Genomic DNA, 14,806 nt, shown 5'->3' on the forward strand with positions numbered 1-14,806 from the left:
TAGTGCAACAAATGCAGGATATTTCTGATTCACAGACAATCAGCTGGAAAAAGCCTAAGTGCCATTTAGAGAGTGAAAGTTTTCATGACCTTGGATAGTTTGGGCCAACAGATATAAATATCACTTTAATGTATAAAAGCCAGTTTGGACGTAAAATGTGTGATGTGCAGCTGTGGGCAGCAGGGACGGAGCTGAAAATAAATACACACAGCCTTGTTCAAATATTGACTGACTCGCCTGAACAATTTGATATGCAAGCAGGCCACGTTTAAAGCACTCCTCCTCCGGCATTCAACACATCCTGCTGTCAAGGATGTAGCGTGTTTGAGTGTCGGTGATATGACTGGCAGTTGTTTCCTCTCTCAACATGCCTACAGCGATGCACCTCGCCGTGATGGTGGGCCTGCTGACAGCGACAATCTGTAGCGGTAAGCCAATATTTCACATTTTCACATGTTAAACTCGTGTTTGACGCGTTTGAGAATTTGATAGTGGTGTTAAAGTCTTATAAAGATGCAAATTTATGCAAACAGGAAGCTTCCTGCAGTGAGAGGGAGGTTCAGCACGTTGGCCTGAGGTAGTTGGGTGCAGGCTATTTCTCACTAAGCAGGAAAGTGCAATTTTATGCCCAAAACTATATTATAAAGCAATATCTGAGGCCAGGGTTGGAAGTCAAGTCGTAGCACATAAACCTTTGTTTTCATTCAGCATGATATCCATGTATGTTGCTGTAAAATACAGGTCAAACTTGGTCTTACTGGACTTTGCATAATGCAGATTATTAACATGTAATATATAAATTGCTGTTAGCAAATCATGAGGAAGTTAAAGTAAAGGGGAAGGTCACGGCAAGAAGGAAACTGAGGCAAATATTTAACCAGCAAAAATGAACCTTTGTTAAACTTACTGAGTTGCCTGCTACTTCTGCAAACACTTTAATGAACACACACCAGCGGACTGCCAGGAGAAACTAATTATTACCTTCAAGACTGTTACTTCTGCTTCATTAAAATCACTGAAGAGTCAACATTCAACTGTGATATAAAAGGGGCAAAATTAAAGTGCAAAACAATTTCCCCTCAGAGCTGCACAGTGGCTCAGTGGTTAGCACTTTCGCCTTAAAGCTAGAAGATCCTTGTTCATCTCCTCACCTTGCCAGAATCTTTCTGTATGGAGTTTGAATGTTCCCCCTGCTTGCAGCTAAAAAGCTTCAGAACAGTTTTAGCGTCTCAGGATGTTGTTTTAGAGGTTTCCCTTCCTGCAGAAAAGACACTTTTAATTAATATTTGAAATGTTTGTGCATTGAATCCTGAAACTATAAATTAATATCAACGCTGCTGTACGCTGAACAGAACTCCTACCGGTAGAAAGGCCCTTGAAGAATCATGGGCAATTGATCTGCTTTTACAACATGCTGGATCACATCCGCTAAAAATCCAAAAGTACATCAATACAGCACTAATCCACTTTGTGGCCTGAGATCAAATCAGCAACACTCTCTTGAGTGTAAATATCACATACAAACACTAGAAGTGTGTAATGGATGGATAGACACTGAAAGAAATGGAATAATATTTGTGTGTGAGAAGTTACACAAAAATCTATGATAGGATTGGCCTTAAGATTTAAACAGAAGTATTCAGACCTTTACTTCAGTAAAAGCAGTAAAATCCAATGTAGAAATATTCTACGTGTACATGTGACAGTCTAGCATTTGAAATTGTTAAGTAAAAATACAGTATTAACAACATCTTAATCAGTGATGATACTGCATATTTATTATTCATCTGAATCTGCAAAGCAGCTGAGAACTGAAGCTAGTAAAAATTACAGTGTTTGCCACTAAAGCATAGCAGAATAGTGCTGTAAAGTGGAAGAAATGAACATACTCATTAATCGGTATTTCAGGTAGGCATCTTAATGTCCAATATGGAGAAATGTTTTCTTTTTTCTTTACTAAAACTTTACTTTTAGTGTTTAAAAGTGTTGATTGAAGAATGTTGTTCTTGACTACTAGATTACTAGATTCACAATACATTTGATTTCAGTGAAAACTGCAACCATTGTAGTCTGTCTGTGGGACATGAAAATTATCCTCAAAACTTTCAAAATATTAAATTCTACATGTTCATAATTTAGCTCTTTTTTTCTCTCTTTAGCTGCCGACAGATTACGATATGATACGATACGTTAAGCCTTTATTAATCCCATAGCAGAATAAATTTGCATTGTTACAGCAGCAAAGGGGATAGTACAACCATTTAAGAAATACCAGCAGAAAAATAAAAATAAACCAAAAAATATGTACAGAAGTACTAATTCTTCCCTACGTGGACATTCAGATTCTCCAAATTTCTCTGGATGTGCACATATCAGTGGTACTGCACAGAATTTTCTGCCCTGTGCTGGTATTTTGCATCCTGTCACACTTCATCCACCCATCAGATGTCCTGAGACTTTCTACCAGCTACCTGTCACCTGCTTCCCTCACCTGCCTCACCTGTGTCCTGTTCCCCAGTGCACCCACCTGGTTGTCAGATTATTCTGTCCGTTCTGTTTGTCACGTTGTCCTGTTTTCTGCCTGCGCCTACACCTACACTTCCCGTATGCCTCTGCTTTTAGATTCAACATCAGCAATGCTATCTGCCTAAAAAAAATGCCAACAAACACTCTTCACGTGCCCTATCTTGATCAGGTGAGAATGTTGCGCATCATGACATAGCTTTCGTGTTGTTTGTTCCTCCGCAGGCAGGGGCACTTCCTCCGGACCTAAACAGGGAGAGAGGCTAACAAGTGCCACACATGTCTCCAGCTCAGCCGTTTCATCCACTGCACAAACTACCACCAACACAAAACCTACCACCAACACAAAACCTTCCGCCAACACAAAACCTTCCGCCAACACGAAACCTTCCACCAACACAAAACCTTCCACCAACCCAACACAGCCTCCAACAACAACCCACCAGAATACTCCTGCAGCTGCTTCAGACTTGCCACAAACAACCAACATGACGGATGAAACTGAGCCCAGTTCTTCTCCTCAGAGTTCAACCGTCAACCAGACATCTAATGAGGCAGTTTCCCAAAGACCAACACTACCGCCAACATCACGGCCACCAAATGCCACGGAAACCACCACCGTGAACACGACCGGCTCAGGTCAGAGGTGATGGTGTGAGAATCAGTTTTTATTGTGAATCACTAAAAAACAGTTAAAAATGCAACACTTTTGCCTACATATTGTCCATTCATGGTTGCAGTGATGTGTTTATGGACTAAATGTTTATTCAGCAATGTATTTAATGTAATTTAGAGCTCTGTTGACTACTTTTTGGGCACTAGGGGCAACAGAAGATCTTCACAATCAGCCACTCCAAAACAAGCAGCTTGTGCTCCAACCTCAAGGCAAAAGAATGTGTTTAATTTTGGTGCCTCGACCTGCTTTCAGCTAAACACACTTCCAGTAAAAGCTGTACGCTGTAGTTGGCCTTTGATATTTTAACTGGAAGCAATTGTGAAACTGTGAAAGTGTGGGAGTCTTTTAGCCAGAAACCTAATGATGTGGTGCTCTGTAGGCAAACTGCAGACTGGAAAAGGCTGATCACACCAGAACACTGGAAGCATCTCTGAGTGCTTTGTGGAGGCTGCAGTCACAGACAGAACAGTCCCGTTTACTTGTTGTAAACAGTCAGGCATGATAAAAGATTATCAGCATGTGGAGCGCGTTCTGCATCACTTAAAATTGATTTTCTAAATATTTTTATCACCCCCATGTGCAAAGTATTTCGGTGCCACAGCTGTTCTGGTAATGTGACGTTGCAGTGTGCGTCATCTCGTGTTATTCTGCCGTTAAATTTTTGGTGTCTACATCTCTGCATGAGGGAAAAATGTCTTAAACTGATGGTACAGGCTGTTGTTATAGTTTCAGTTCTTTTAATTTCCCCACACTGCTGCATGAATGCATTTGTCAGTGATTATCTTACTGCAGTGATGAGGTGAGTCCAGGTCATAAACATTTTAAGTTTTACAGTGGTTAAATGAATCTAGGTGCCTTTTGAATTCAAAGTCCAATATTGTATATATTATTATTATAATTATTATCTTTACTGTACATATGGTTAGTGCTGCTCTGAAAGATTTTTGCTGCTGTAACACTGGAAATTTCTCCTGATGTGGGGAGTAATAAAGGACTATCTTATCTTATCTGATCTTCACTGATTAGTCATCTAATAAATGGAGTCATTTAATATTATTACCATCATAACACAGCAGTGATAATAACATAACAATTTTGTTTTAATAAAAAAAAGCAATAATAGATATTATTCGGTAGAACTGCTAAATTTATCATTACATTAAGTGACAAATTCTCAGTGAATGAGAAACATTTTCTCTCAACACCGCTGGTTATAATGAACTAGGCTTCGGCAAATTGAAGTTTTAATGTTGAAGTTTAATGTTATAGTGTGAAGTAGTTTGGAGCTGTTCATTGCACTGTACTGAACAGACAAGCTTTGAACAGGTACTGAAGGTAACTTTTGTGCACATCTTATCTGCAGCTCTTTCACCTGACGGGCATAAAGGTGACTTGGCAGCCAACCCCGGCCTCGTGGCCATCATTTGCATCTTCTGTATCATCCTGGGCCTTGTGCTGGTGGTTGCCACGGTGAAATGTGTCCGATCACAGAGGTCCAACTTCGAAAGGCTTGAAGAAATGCCACTGGTGAGTCAAGACAAGAGGAACCTGATGTTTCATCTATTAAACTGATTAAATTGATTGTTGATCATTTAATCTACACCAGACTGGATATACATGGCCTGTCCAAAAAAAAAAAAAAAACCCAAATTCGCCACTGGGTAAGAGCCTTCCATTGGATAATTACTGCAGTGATGAATATGTTTCAGCTGCAACAACTTATTTAACCCTAGCTGATGCAGTGAGGAGCTTCTCATTTCTTAAACAACCATGTTGGAAGACATATCCTGTGGTCATGGAAAGGATGTTAATCTGTCTCAGAAGTGTCAAATTATTGGCCTGCATCAAGCAAAGAAAACAACTAAGGAGATTTCTGAAACTACTAAAATCAGGGTAAGAACCGTGCAACGCATTATTAAACCTGGAAGGATAGTGGTGAACCATCATCTTCCAGGAACAAATGTGGTCAGACCAAACTCTTAGTTGATCGTAGGAAGTCAACAGTAGAACTCACAGCTATGGTTAATAGTGAAAGTATGAGCATTTCCACACACACAATGCGACGGGAACTCAAGGGATCGGGATTAAACAGCTGTGTAGCTCTAAGAAAATCACTGATCAGTGAAGCTAATCAGAAAAAAAGGCTTCAATTTGCTATGGAGCATAAATATTGGACTCTGGAGCACTATAAGAAGGTCATGTGGTCTGATGAGTCCAGATTTACCCTGTTCCAAAGTGATGGGTGCATCAGGGTAAGAAGAGACGTGGATGAAGTGATGCACTCATCATGGCTAGTGTCTACCAGCCTGTGGGGGTTTAGGGTTATGATCTGGGGTTGGTCAGGTTCAGCAACGTTATGTTCCCAAAGAATGAAGTCAGCTGACTACCTGAATATACTGAATGACCAGGTCTTTCCATCAATGGAGTTTTTCTTCCCTGATGACATGGACATGTTCCAAGATGCCAGGATTCATGGGGCTCACATTGTGAATGAGTGGATCAGGGAGCATGAGACGTCATTTTCACACATGATTGTCCTCCACAGAGTCCAGATCTCAGCCTCATTGAGAATCTTTGGGATGTTCTGGAGAAGACTTTGAGCAGCGGTCCAACTCTCCTATCATCAGTATAAGATCTTGGTAGAAAATTAATGCAACTCTGGACAGAAATAAATGCTGTGACATTGCAGAAGCTTATCGAAATGATGCCACGGTGAATATGCGTGTTGTTCTCAGGGCTAAAGGCAGTCCAATGAAATATTAGAATGTGTGACTTTTTTTGGGCTGGCAGTGTGTAACGCATTGAGTGAGACTGGAAAACATTGTTTAGATGGATGGACATGGATTTACGGATAGTACAGATACAGACTAGACTCTCCTGAGTGATCTCTTAACTTTTCATGAAGTGGCATTGACAGGTTAAATCTCCTGTTTGTCTAGTTAATGACCAGTTGTAGCAGCAGCAGTTATTGTTTAACAGGGGCCCAGTGAAAGCCCCTCTCTGCTCCCACACCACCAACCAATCAACACACCCATGTACATGAGGGGGTGGCAGGTTAATAATAACTCTTTTATATTTGATAATATTTTCCTAAAATTGATCGTCTTGAAGACATGACACAAACTTCTTGAACATTCTGTGCAGTTGCTGCCTCATTTACAGTATACAACAGAGGTACATGGTTGTGTAATATCACTTAAATGTCAGATGACTCAAATTTGTATCAATCCTCCTCAGCATGGAGGACACTAAATACTAAACACCATTTTTTTTCAGCTGCTCTTTGTTTGAGGGGTTGTGCTGATCTAATATTCTCTTTAAAATACCTCAAAGCTGCTCTGTTGAATTCCAGCAAGGCCACATACTTGGCCAGGTCATAAATTTCACTTAATGCTTTTTTAGAAACAACCACTTGTGTGATTTTGGCAGCGTACTCAGGATCGTTATCATGCTGGAATATTTCAAGCTTCTGCCGACTGAGAGTCAGCCAGTATTTTGGTCTCCACAGCTATTTATGGTGTCATCTATAAATGTCCCGTTAAACACGCTGAACCTCATCTGAGCCCAACAAATTTATTTTGATATCATCTGACCAAAGAATGTGCTCTAAATATTTAACAGACCACTTTTCATATTCCTTGCTAAAGTTTAATTTCACAGTTTTGTTCCCGACAACAAGTAAATGTGTTTTTCTTGGATGCTGACCGTAGAGGGGAGCGTCAGGCAATGTGCATCACACTTACTGAGCCTTCACAGAAACTCAGATTTCCATTAATAACTCTTTTGTCCATTCTAAAGCACTTGCCCATCTGTTTTCCAGAGTGAGATTTTGCAAGGAGCACACTGTTTGTGGCATCATTTTAGGAGAACAGCCACTCTGATTAGTGGTACTAGAGCTCATTCTGTAGCTCCTGATTTCTGCTGCAACTGTGGATTGATTTTTAGTTATTCATTAATTTGAATGTATTCTTTTCCATCTTTGTTAATGTCTCACATTAGGGTTTTCCATATCCTCTGGCAATTCTTTTCTATGCGGAGCCATGACGCAGACATGCAGATAGAAACAACCCATAGCTCCCAAACTGAGAAAGTTCTGATGTTTAAAGGTCATTTCATAACCATTAGTTTAACCAATCACAGGTGTATTCAGTTTTGTTTCACTGACTACAGGTGTTCTAACATTTGGGAGCTGTATTTTCAATACAGTATCTGTTGATTATTCATAGGAAGAATTACTCTACCTGTCCACTTAGATGGAACGCTTACCGAGGGGTGATGCAGGTTGAACCATTTAAGTTATACTGCACTCACTTTTCTTGCATACTGCAGATAAGAGATGATTATATAAGCAAAGACGAAGAACAGTGAGAGATGAGGTTCTTTTTAACGTTGTTAGCATTTCCACCAGCAGAGGGAGACACTTGCTTGTTCGCTTGTGTAAAATGCTCTAACAACGTGTGACTCTGGCAGCTGTGCAGTGTCTTGATCCAGAGGGAATAGAACTATCAGCCCTGGCAGGGTATAAAGGGCAAGCATTTTAAACGTTTTCAGTTGCCATGTGTCATTTTCTTCCTTTCCCCTTCAGCAGTGAGCACAGTGTTTTGCTGCTCTCTCTTTTACGCAAACAGGAAGTCTGACAGTGTGTGAAAAGTCTCACAGGACAATGTGTGGTGAGCAGGACATGACTTTTTCTTTAGAAATGAAAAGCTTGTCACTTTCCGCAGATGAGTGCGTCAGCAGGTACTGAGACACCGTCAGCAACCGGGAGTGTTCACATTACGTTTCAGGTGAAAGAATAAGCAAGAATCAGATCTCCACTATTTGAAAAACAAAGCAAAACACCAGAAACACGCTCCCCACAACACACCTGTGCAAACTGCAATCCAATACAACAGTTATGCCATAAATATACACTACTGTTCAAAAGTTTGGGGTCGCCCAGGCAATTTCATGTTTTCCATAAAAGCTCACAGTTATTCATGTGCTAATATAATTGCACAAGGATTTTCTAACCATCAATTAGCCTTTCAACACATCTATCTAACACAATGTAGCATTAGTACACAGGAGTGATGGTTGCTGGAAATGTTCCTCTGTACCCCTATGTAGATATTACATTAAAAACCAGCTGTTTCCAGCAAGAATAGTCATTTACCACATTAACAATGTCTAGACTGTATTTCTGATTAATTTAATGTTATCTTCATTGAAAAAAATGCCTTTCTTTCAAAAATAAGGACATTTCTAAGTGACCCCAAACTTTGGAACGATAGTGTACATATGTATTCCACTATTTTGTTTGTGGACAAAATATAAATATATATGTTTATAATAAGAGCCTTTTTAGTGTTGTGGAGTCCAGCACACCACCACCAACCACTTCAGTAATGACTTCAATGATAAACATAAAGTACAATTGTCATTTGTCTTTCTCATAATGTCAACTAAAGCAAAAAAAAAAGCTTTGTAAAAGTACATTTTACAGCAGAGAATTAGATTGTACAGTTATGCCAATTAAAGTGTTCAGTGAGTGTTAATCTTTATTGCTGTACGACTGTAGAAGCTGTAAAAATCCTTCATGACGTTGGGCTGAATTAGGACAGAGAGCACTTTATATGAAGGGACACAGCACCACCCACAATACATAACCTACAATATGGGACATAAACAGCTGATTTTGCAAAGTGAGGAGGTGATGATGAAAAGATAACTTACAGGGTTAATAAATGTCAAGGCAGATGTCTTTAAAAAATAGGACAAGGGATTGTTGAAGCAAGTCTGACTGTATATAGGATTTTCCTCTTCACTTTGTAGGATAGCATGGAAAACTCCTATTTCTACTACTTTCCTTTGTATTGCTTAATTCAACTAAACTAAAAAAGCAACAACAGCATTTGCAGCTTTTTACAAATACAATGTAATTTTGTTAAAAATGTTATTTTCCCTGCTTGAGGAACTTGTGAAAGTAATTAAATGCATCACTGCTTTGCAAAACATTTTGACATTTATGAAATTAACATTTGAAATGCAAAAATGGTATATTTTTAGGCAACACGCGCAGCTTCTCACAGTCAGCAGACTGGCAGCCCTGTATAATCAATTAATATGTAGGATATTCTCTGCTTTCATACTCAGTATGAAAGCAGAGAATATCCTCATGCATCAATGAATAATATTATAATAGGCTGCTGGAAACAACAGACGTAATCAAATAAAAGAAAAATCAAATAGATCCTCTGTAAACCTGCCACTGGTACACATGGAACAGTGTTTAAGTTTAGTAAAGCAGGTTTGTAACACCAGACATTCAGTCCAGGCATTATTACACCGTGTTAACTGCACGTTACTATGAATGACTTGTTTGTTTTCTGTCATTTCTCCAGGGCAAAGTGAACGAGCAGTCCCCGTTTGCCCAGTACTCAAAATGACAGAGAAGGCTCCGTAAGACACCAGAGGCCCCAAGGACTTTTTCTGTTGGAGGACACTAACATTTCTGGACAGAAAAAAACACAGAAATGTTGTCCACACCAGCAGTGACTTTAGGCACATACTAAAAGCAGCTTTAATGCTTATCTCTCAGGCTCTTACTTCTTTACAAAGCACTTTTATCATTGTCTGTGGAATGTCTCTGCCTCAGGTTCGACCTGTTCGTTTGGCTGCTTGTAATTCAATTAATTTAAGTCCTGAACCTTGATCAAATAGCGTTTGTACGAAATAATCCCCTAATGTTTGTTTTGAAAAATGAATTGGTCTCAAAGGCAAAACTGTAAATGTAATGTTTCCTAAAATCATGACATTTGATCGTGTTAACACTTACGATTTATGACCGCACTTGTGACTTTAGAAGAACACAGTATGTTTTAAGTTTCCATAATAACAGTTGGATTTACATACAATGCTTATAAAAAGTATTTGCCCTCCTTTGAAGTTTTCTCCTTTTATTGATTTTAAACACTGAAGCATGTTGGTGGCAGCATCACCATGTGAAGATGCCTCTTTGCAGCAGGTCATGGATTGGTTGTAAAGGTGGGGGGGTAAAATGAAAACAGCAAAGTGTCAGGGAATCCTGGATGATATGATGCAGTCTGCAGGAGAACTGCAACTTGGGAGAAGATTTTTTTCCAGCAAGACAATGACCTGAAGCACACAGCCAACGTTACACAAAATGGTGTAAAGAAAACAACAAAAATGTTCTGGAGAGGCTGAGTCAGAGCTCAAACCTCAATCAAATTGAGAATTTGTGGCTGTACTTCAAAATAGCTTTTCGCTAATGATCCTTGTGTAACCTGACAGAGCTTGAGTAGTTTTGCAAAGAAGAATGGGGGTAAAATTGCAGTGTCCAGATGTGCAAATCTGATTGAGACCTATCAACACAGGCACAATGCTGTAATTGTGGCCAAAAAGGGATCTATTACATACTGACCGGTAGGGGTAAATACTTGTGTAATCACTTATTATAACTTTTATATTTTTAATTAACTGAAAATACTTTAGAAGAAATATTTTCACTTTGACATGAAATAATCTTTTTTTTAAAAATTCTTTAAAAAAAAACAAAAAAAAAAAACAAAACAAAAAAAAAAACAAAACTAAATTTAAACTTAAAAGTGAAAGGGGAAAACTTTCAGGTGATGGATATTTTTATAGGCACTGGACTTGCACAAAGGCATATGTAAAAAATTAAGTTATTTACAAATGCCTTTTGGGCAATTATTGTATAAATACAAACATAACTGTAACTGGATTGTTACATATGTGAGCGTATGTGAAATATAACTTATAGGTTTATATGATGTTCATTTTTTTTTTCAGTTCACAGGGAGAAATATGTTGGCTGAGTAAAATTCAACAAGTACAACAACAACAAAAACATTATTAAATAGAATTATTATGGGCAAAAAATAATGAAGGATGTGTTGCAGTTTGTGATTTTAAATAATAGTTGTTTATGTGAATGCCAGAACAGGTTTTGTTCACTGTAATCATTTCTACTTTTAATGGCTAATAAGAGTCTCCAGTCACCCAAATTAGTCGAATCAAGAGGTTATATAACAAAGTTATAGGGTTAGGGTTATCCTTTAAGACTGTCAGCTAACAATGAAATACAATTTAATACAAAGAGGAATACTTACAGCTGCAAATACGTCCAACAAAATCCATTCTAGTTTCTTTCTGACCTTTCAGATTCAAAAAGTGTTGCTTTTATGCTAACGAACTACCATTCTGGTCTGTTAGAATATTTCTACCTTTAACAAATGATAGATCTAAAACTTGGCAGCACAAACATGTCAAACTGTTGTATTTCTCCACAATTCCACTGTCAAAACAAAGAAAAAAAATGTTATTCTATATTTCTCTATATTCTGTTGCCACATGTCAGTGACTCTCATCTGCAGAGCAAAGCTGCTGTTTGTAAACTTTAATTTGATCTGTGGTAATTTCCAACATATGGCCCTGCACAGTGGTGACTGAAACACATAAACTAACTACAACTAATTTTCACTGCAGGTTTTGCTCAGGGGTTACAATACATCAGTGTTTGTAATAATCAGGGTGATCATCATATAACTCTCCTGTGTGCACTGATTCTCAGACAGACACTTCATTGTGATGTTATACATGAAATAAAAGTCAAAATTCCTCCAAAACATTGTAGGGAATGTTGCCTCAGGCTAAAATTACTTGAGCCTTTCAGCCAGTCAGTTCTCAGGAGAACCACACAGCAACTTACCGGTACTTAAACCAGCTATCTGTCATCTTCACCAACACATTAACATGTCAAGTATTCTCACACAGATGAGTCGGATTCCACAGATAAAGCAGGATGTCTGCAGGGCTTGATGGTGAGAATTCCCCAAAAAGGTCACAGCTAGTAGGAAGACTGGCTCCTGTGGCCAAAACTGGATGAGTGTCTGGATTAGAGTGTGTTATTGTTGTGTTGTAACTGTGGGTGTAACCTCATCACTGAGACATTGCAAAAGAAAACAAAGGACGGACAGGTTGAGGTTTGACGTACAGGCCTGACTTGCTTGCCTCACATCTGTCAGTATGATTAATACACATCTGAAGAATTGTGAGCGTAAGATAAGTCTGTCCAGCTGTTGAGGAGAGACTCAAAAACACAAATGTGGACTGCTGGTTGGCATGTTTGTATGTTAAAAGCTGACTACAGTTGATTTAACCCTCAAAAAACTTATCTCTGTGTATCCTAAAAATGGCCTAGATGTAACGCTACACTGTTGCCTCCTTTAAAATGTGCAGATTTATGAAGTCCCCGCTTTTCTCTACACCCACCCCTCCATGCTACCTGCAGCTGGAGCACACCAGCTCACCTACGACTCTGCTCAAACACCATACTCTGCACTATATAGTGGCAAGCTGCAATATTGGAGCAATTCAGACAGACCTTTTAGAAACCAGCTCTGAAGAAGAATGCAGGGTGGGGATGGGGATACAGAAAGTCCCATCATGCAAGACGACAGGATTAGTTCCATTAGTTTGTTAAGTATGAAACCGTGGCTGCTTGAATCTGTGTTTATGCGACTTTTCAAGGTGGAGACACCCAACCATGGTGCTGACTGATTATTTTGCTCATGTTGTGTCTTCAAGCATATAAAAACACCAAAAAGACATGTTAAAAAAGGGGGGTGGGTGTAAGCTATATATAGCTGCTGACCAAGAAGACAAACTTACTGATGGAAAAAAGTAAAGAAAAAGGCAAAAAGAATTTATCTTATCCTGATAATATGCATAACAGGGTTGCATGAGGTAGAGTGAGACATAGCTTTGCTCTACCCATCCTTGAGGAAAACTGTTTGACGATGTCAGTTCCAGCGTGTCGTGCTTCACTGTTTTCTTCTTCTTCGACCAGTGAAAAAGGTTATGCTAACAGGGTTGGGTGCATGTTGTGGGACACACGTTCCATGCATAATAATTATTTCAAATATTATGTTGATGAAAAAAAAAGTTCCCACAATTACAAGAGATATCAATGAAAAAAAAAAAAAAAATAAAGAAAGCAGATTTAAATATCATTTTAACAGTTTTATTTGAGATTCAATTTGGTCATCAGGGGGGTGGGACAAGAGAAAAATGACATTTTATGGGGAACTCCAGACTTATTTGGTATTTTAAAAAATATTTTTCAAACATCCTTTTCTTGTAGTTTTTTTTTTTTCTTAGATTTGACCTCAGGAAAGGTACATTTACACAACAGCTGCATGTTTTAGTATTTTGTACATGGATTATTTGAAATTTGATGGGTGGGACGTAAAATGTCCTCCAGCTCTGGAATGACACACACACACACATATATAAATCTATATACATCGGATTTTGACTTTTGCCCCATTTTCAATTAAAATGTGCTTAAATTCACTGACAATTTTATTATGTCATAACATGTTAGCAATGAAACCAAATATAGAGTAAATCAATGGTATGTTGAACATATTAGCTCTACCCTCCCCTTCGCTAAAACCTACTGAGCCATAGATAGATAGATAGATCGATCGATAGATCGATAGATAGATCTATCGATCGATAGATCGATAGATCGATAGATAGATAGATAGATAGATAGATAGATAGATAGATAGATAGATAATGAGTAATACAGAAAACATACCACTGACAGGCCTATCAGTGGTTAGACTACTCATGCCTTCTTAATTTATCTTTTTCTGTAATAAAATGAAATGACAGAAATAGACATTCCAACATAATTAAGTCCGTGTGTGTGTGTGTGTGTGTGTGTGTGTGTGCGTCTTTAATATCCAGGTTGAACAGTGAAGGTTTCACAGACCTCGTGCTCTCAGTAGTAAAGTTGTTTACGTCTCACAGCTGCGCTTCCTGTCATGTGACCCAGCCGCCGACGTCACGCTGACGGCGGGGCACGCAGCGCCGTGGCTGCACAGTTTGAAGTCTAAGTACTCACTAACCTGGAGCAATAAAAATGGAAATGGGCGGTAAGTGCAGGAGCATTACCTGACAGACACCTCCAGCGGGTTCGGCGGCATTTCCCACAAGGAGAAGCCAGAGAGAGAGAGAGAGAGAGAGAGAAGACGGACGGTCTTTGAGGTGAGTCTTTAAAATTCACCTCCAAACTCTGATGCGCTGAAAAATGACTGACAGTTTGCTCCTGGGAGGGTAGATTTAGAAAAAATATAGTTTCACTGTGAGGCTTTATACAGTGACAAGAAACTTAACTCTGTCCTTCAGCAGTGATTTTGGCCTGATGTTATGTTAACTAATGTCACACTGTCAGCTGGTTCAGAGTCCCTGTGTGTTTTCTTTCATATTCCCATGATCCTCATGTAACAACAGGAAACCTTCCTCCATTGTATTCATGTTAAAGCTGCCACATGGACTCGCCCTGCTGCAATATTTGTATAATATCCTGTAAAGTGTTTATCATGGGATCAGTGCAGCAGTCAGTGGTTTTCTCATCACTGTTGCATTTGTGTTGTAATTGTGTGCAGCAGCAGCGTTGAAACTCTGCAATAATTCAGTTTCACGAGCAAACCAACATGGAATGTATTTCCCCAAAATATTTATGCATTCCCTCCTCTTGCCTTTATCTCCTTCCTTCCTCCATATCTGCTTCCT

General features: G+C 38.9%; 2 protein-coding genes across 2 annotated transcripts in view; both read left to right on the top strand.

Annotated features, from left to right (window-relative positions):
* Nucleotides 1-272: 272 nt before the first annotated feature.
* Nucleotides 273-10,126, top strand: LOC111574063 (integumentary mucin A.1-like). Its single transcript, XM_023278461.3, has 4 exons — nt 273-428; nt 2,749-3,162; nt 4,563-4,726; nt 9,583-10,126. Exons 1-4 carry the CDS (start codon nt 368-370, stop codon nt 9,625-9,627), a joined length of 684 nt encoding a protein of 227 aa, XP_023134229.2. The 5' UTR covers nt 273-367; the 3' UTR covers nt 9,628-10,126.
* A 4,011-nt stretch (nt 10,127-14,137) lies between these two features.
* The window catches only part of LOC111573959 (cAMP-specific 3',5'-cyclic phosphodiesterase 4C-like), a 112,675-nt gene continuing 112,006 nt past the window's right edge, over nt 14,138-14,806 (top strand). Inside the window, exon 1 of the mRNA XM_023278324.3 lies at nt 14,138-14,278. The gene's annotated coding sequence lies outside the window, so the exon portion shown is untranslated. The remainder of the gene's footprint in view (nt 14,279-14,806) is intronic.

The sequence above is a fragment of the Amphiprion ocellaris genome, chromosome 2 (genome assembly GCF_022539595.1).
Source record: "Amphiprion ocellaris isolate individual 3 ecotype Okinawa chromosome 2, ASM2253959v1, whole genome shotgun sequence".
NCBI classification, from domain to species: Eukaryota; Metazoa; Chordata; class Actinopteri; family Pomacentridae; genus Amphiprion; species Amphiprion ocellaris.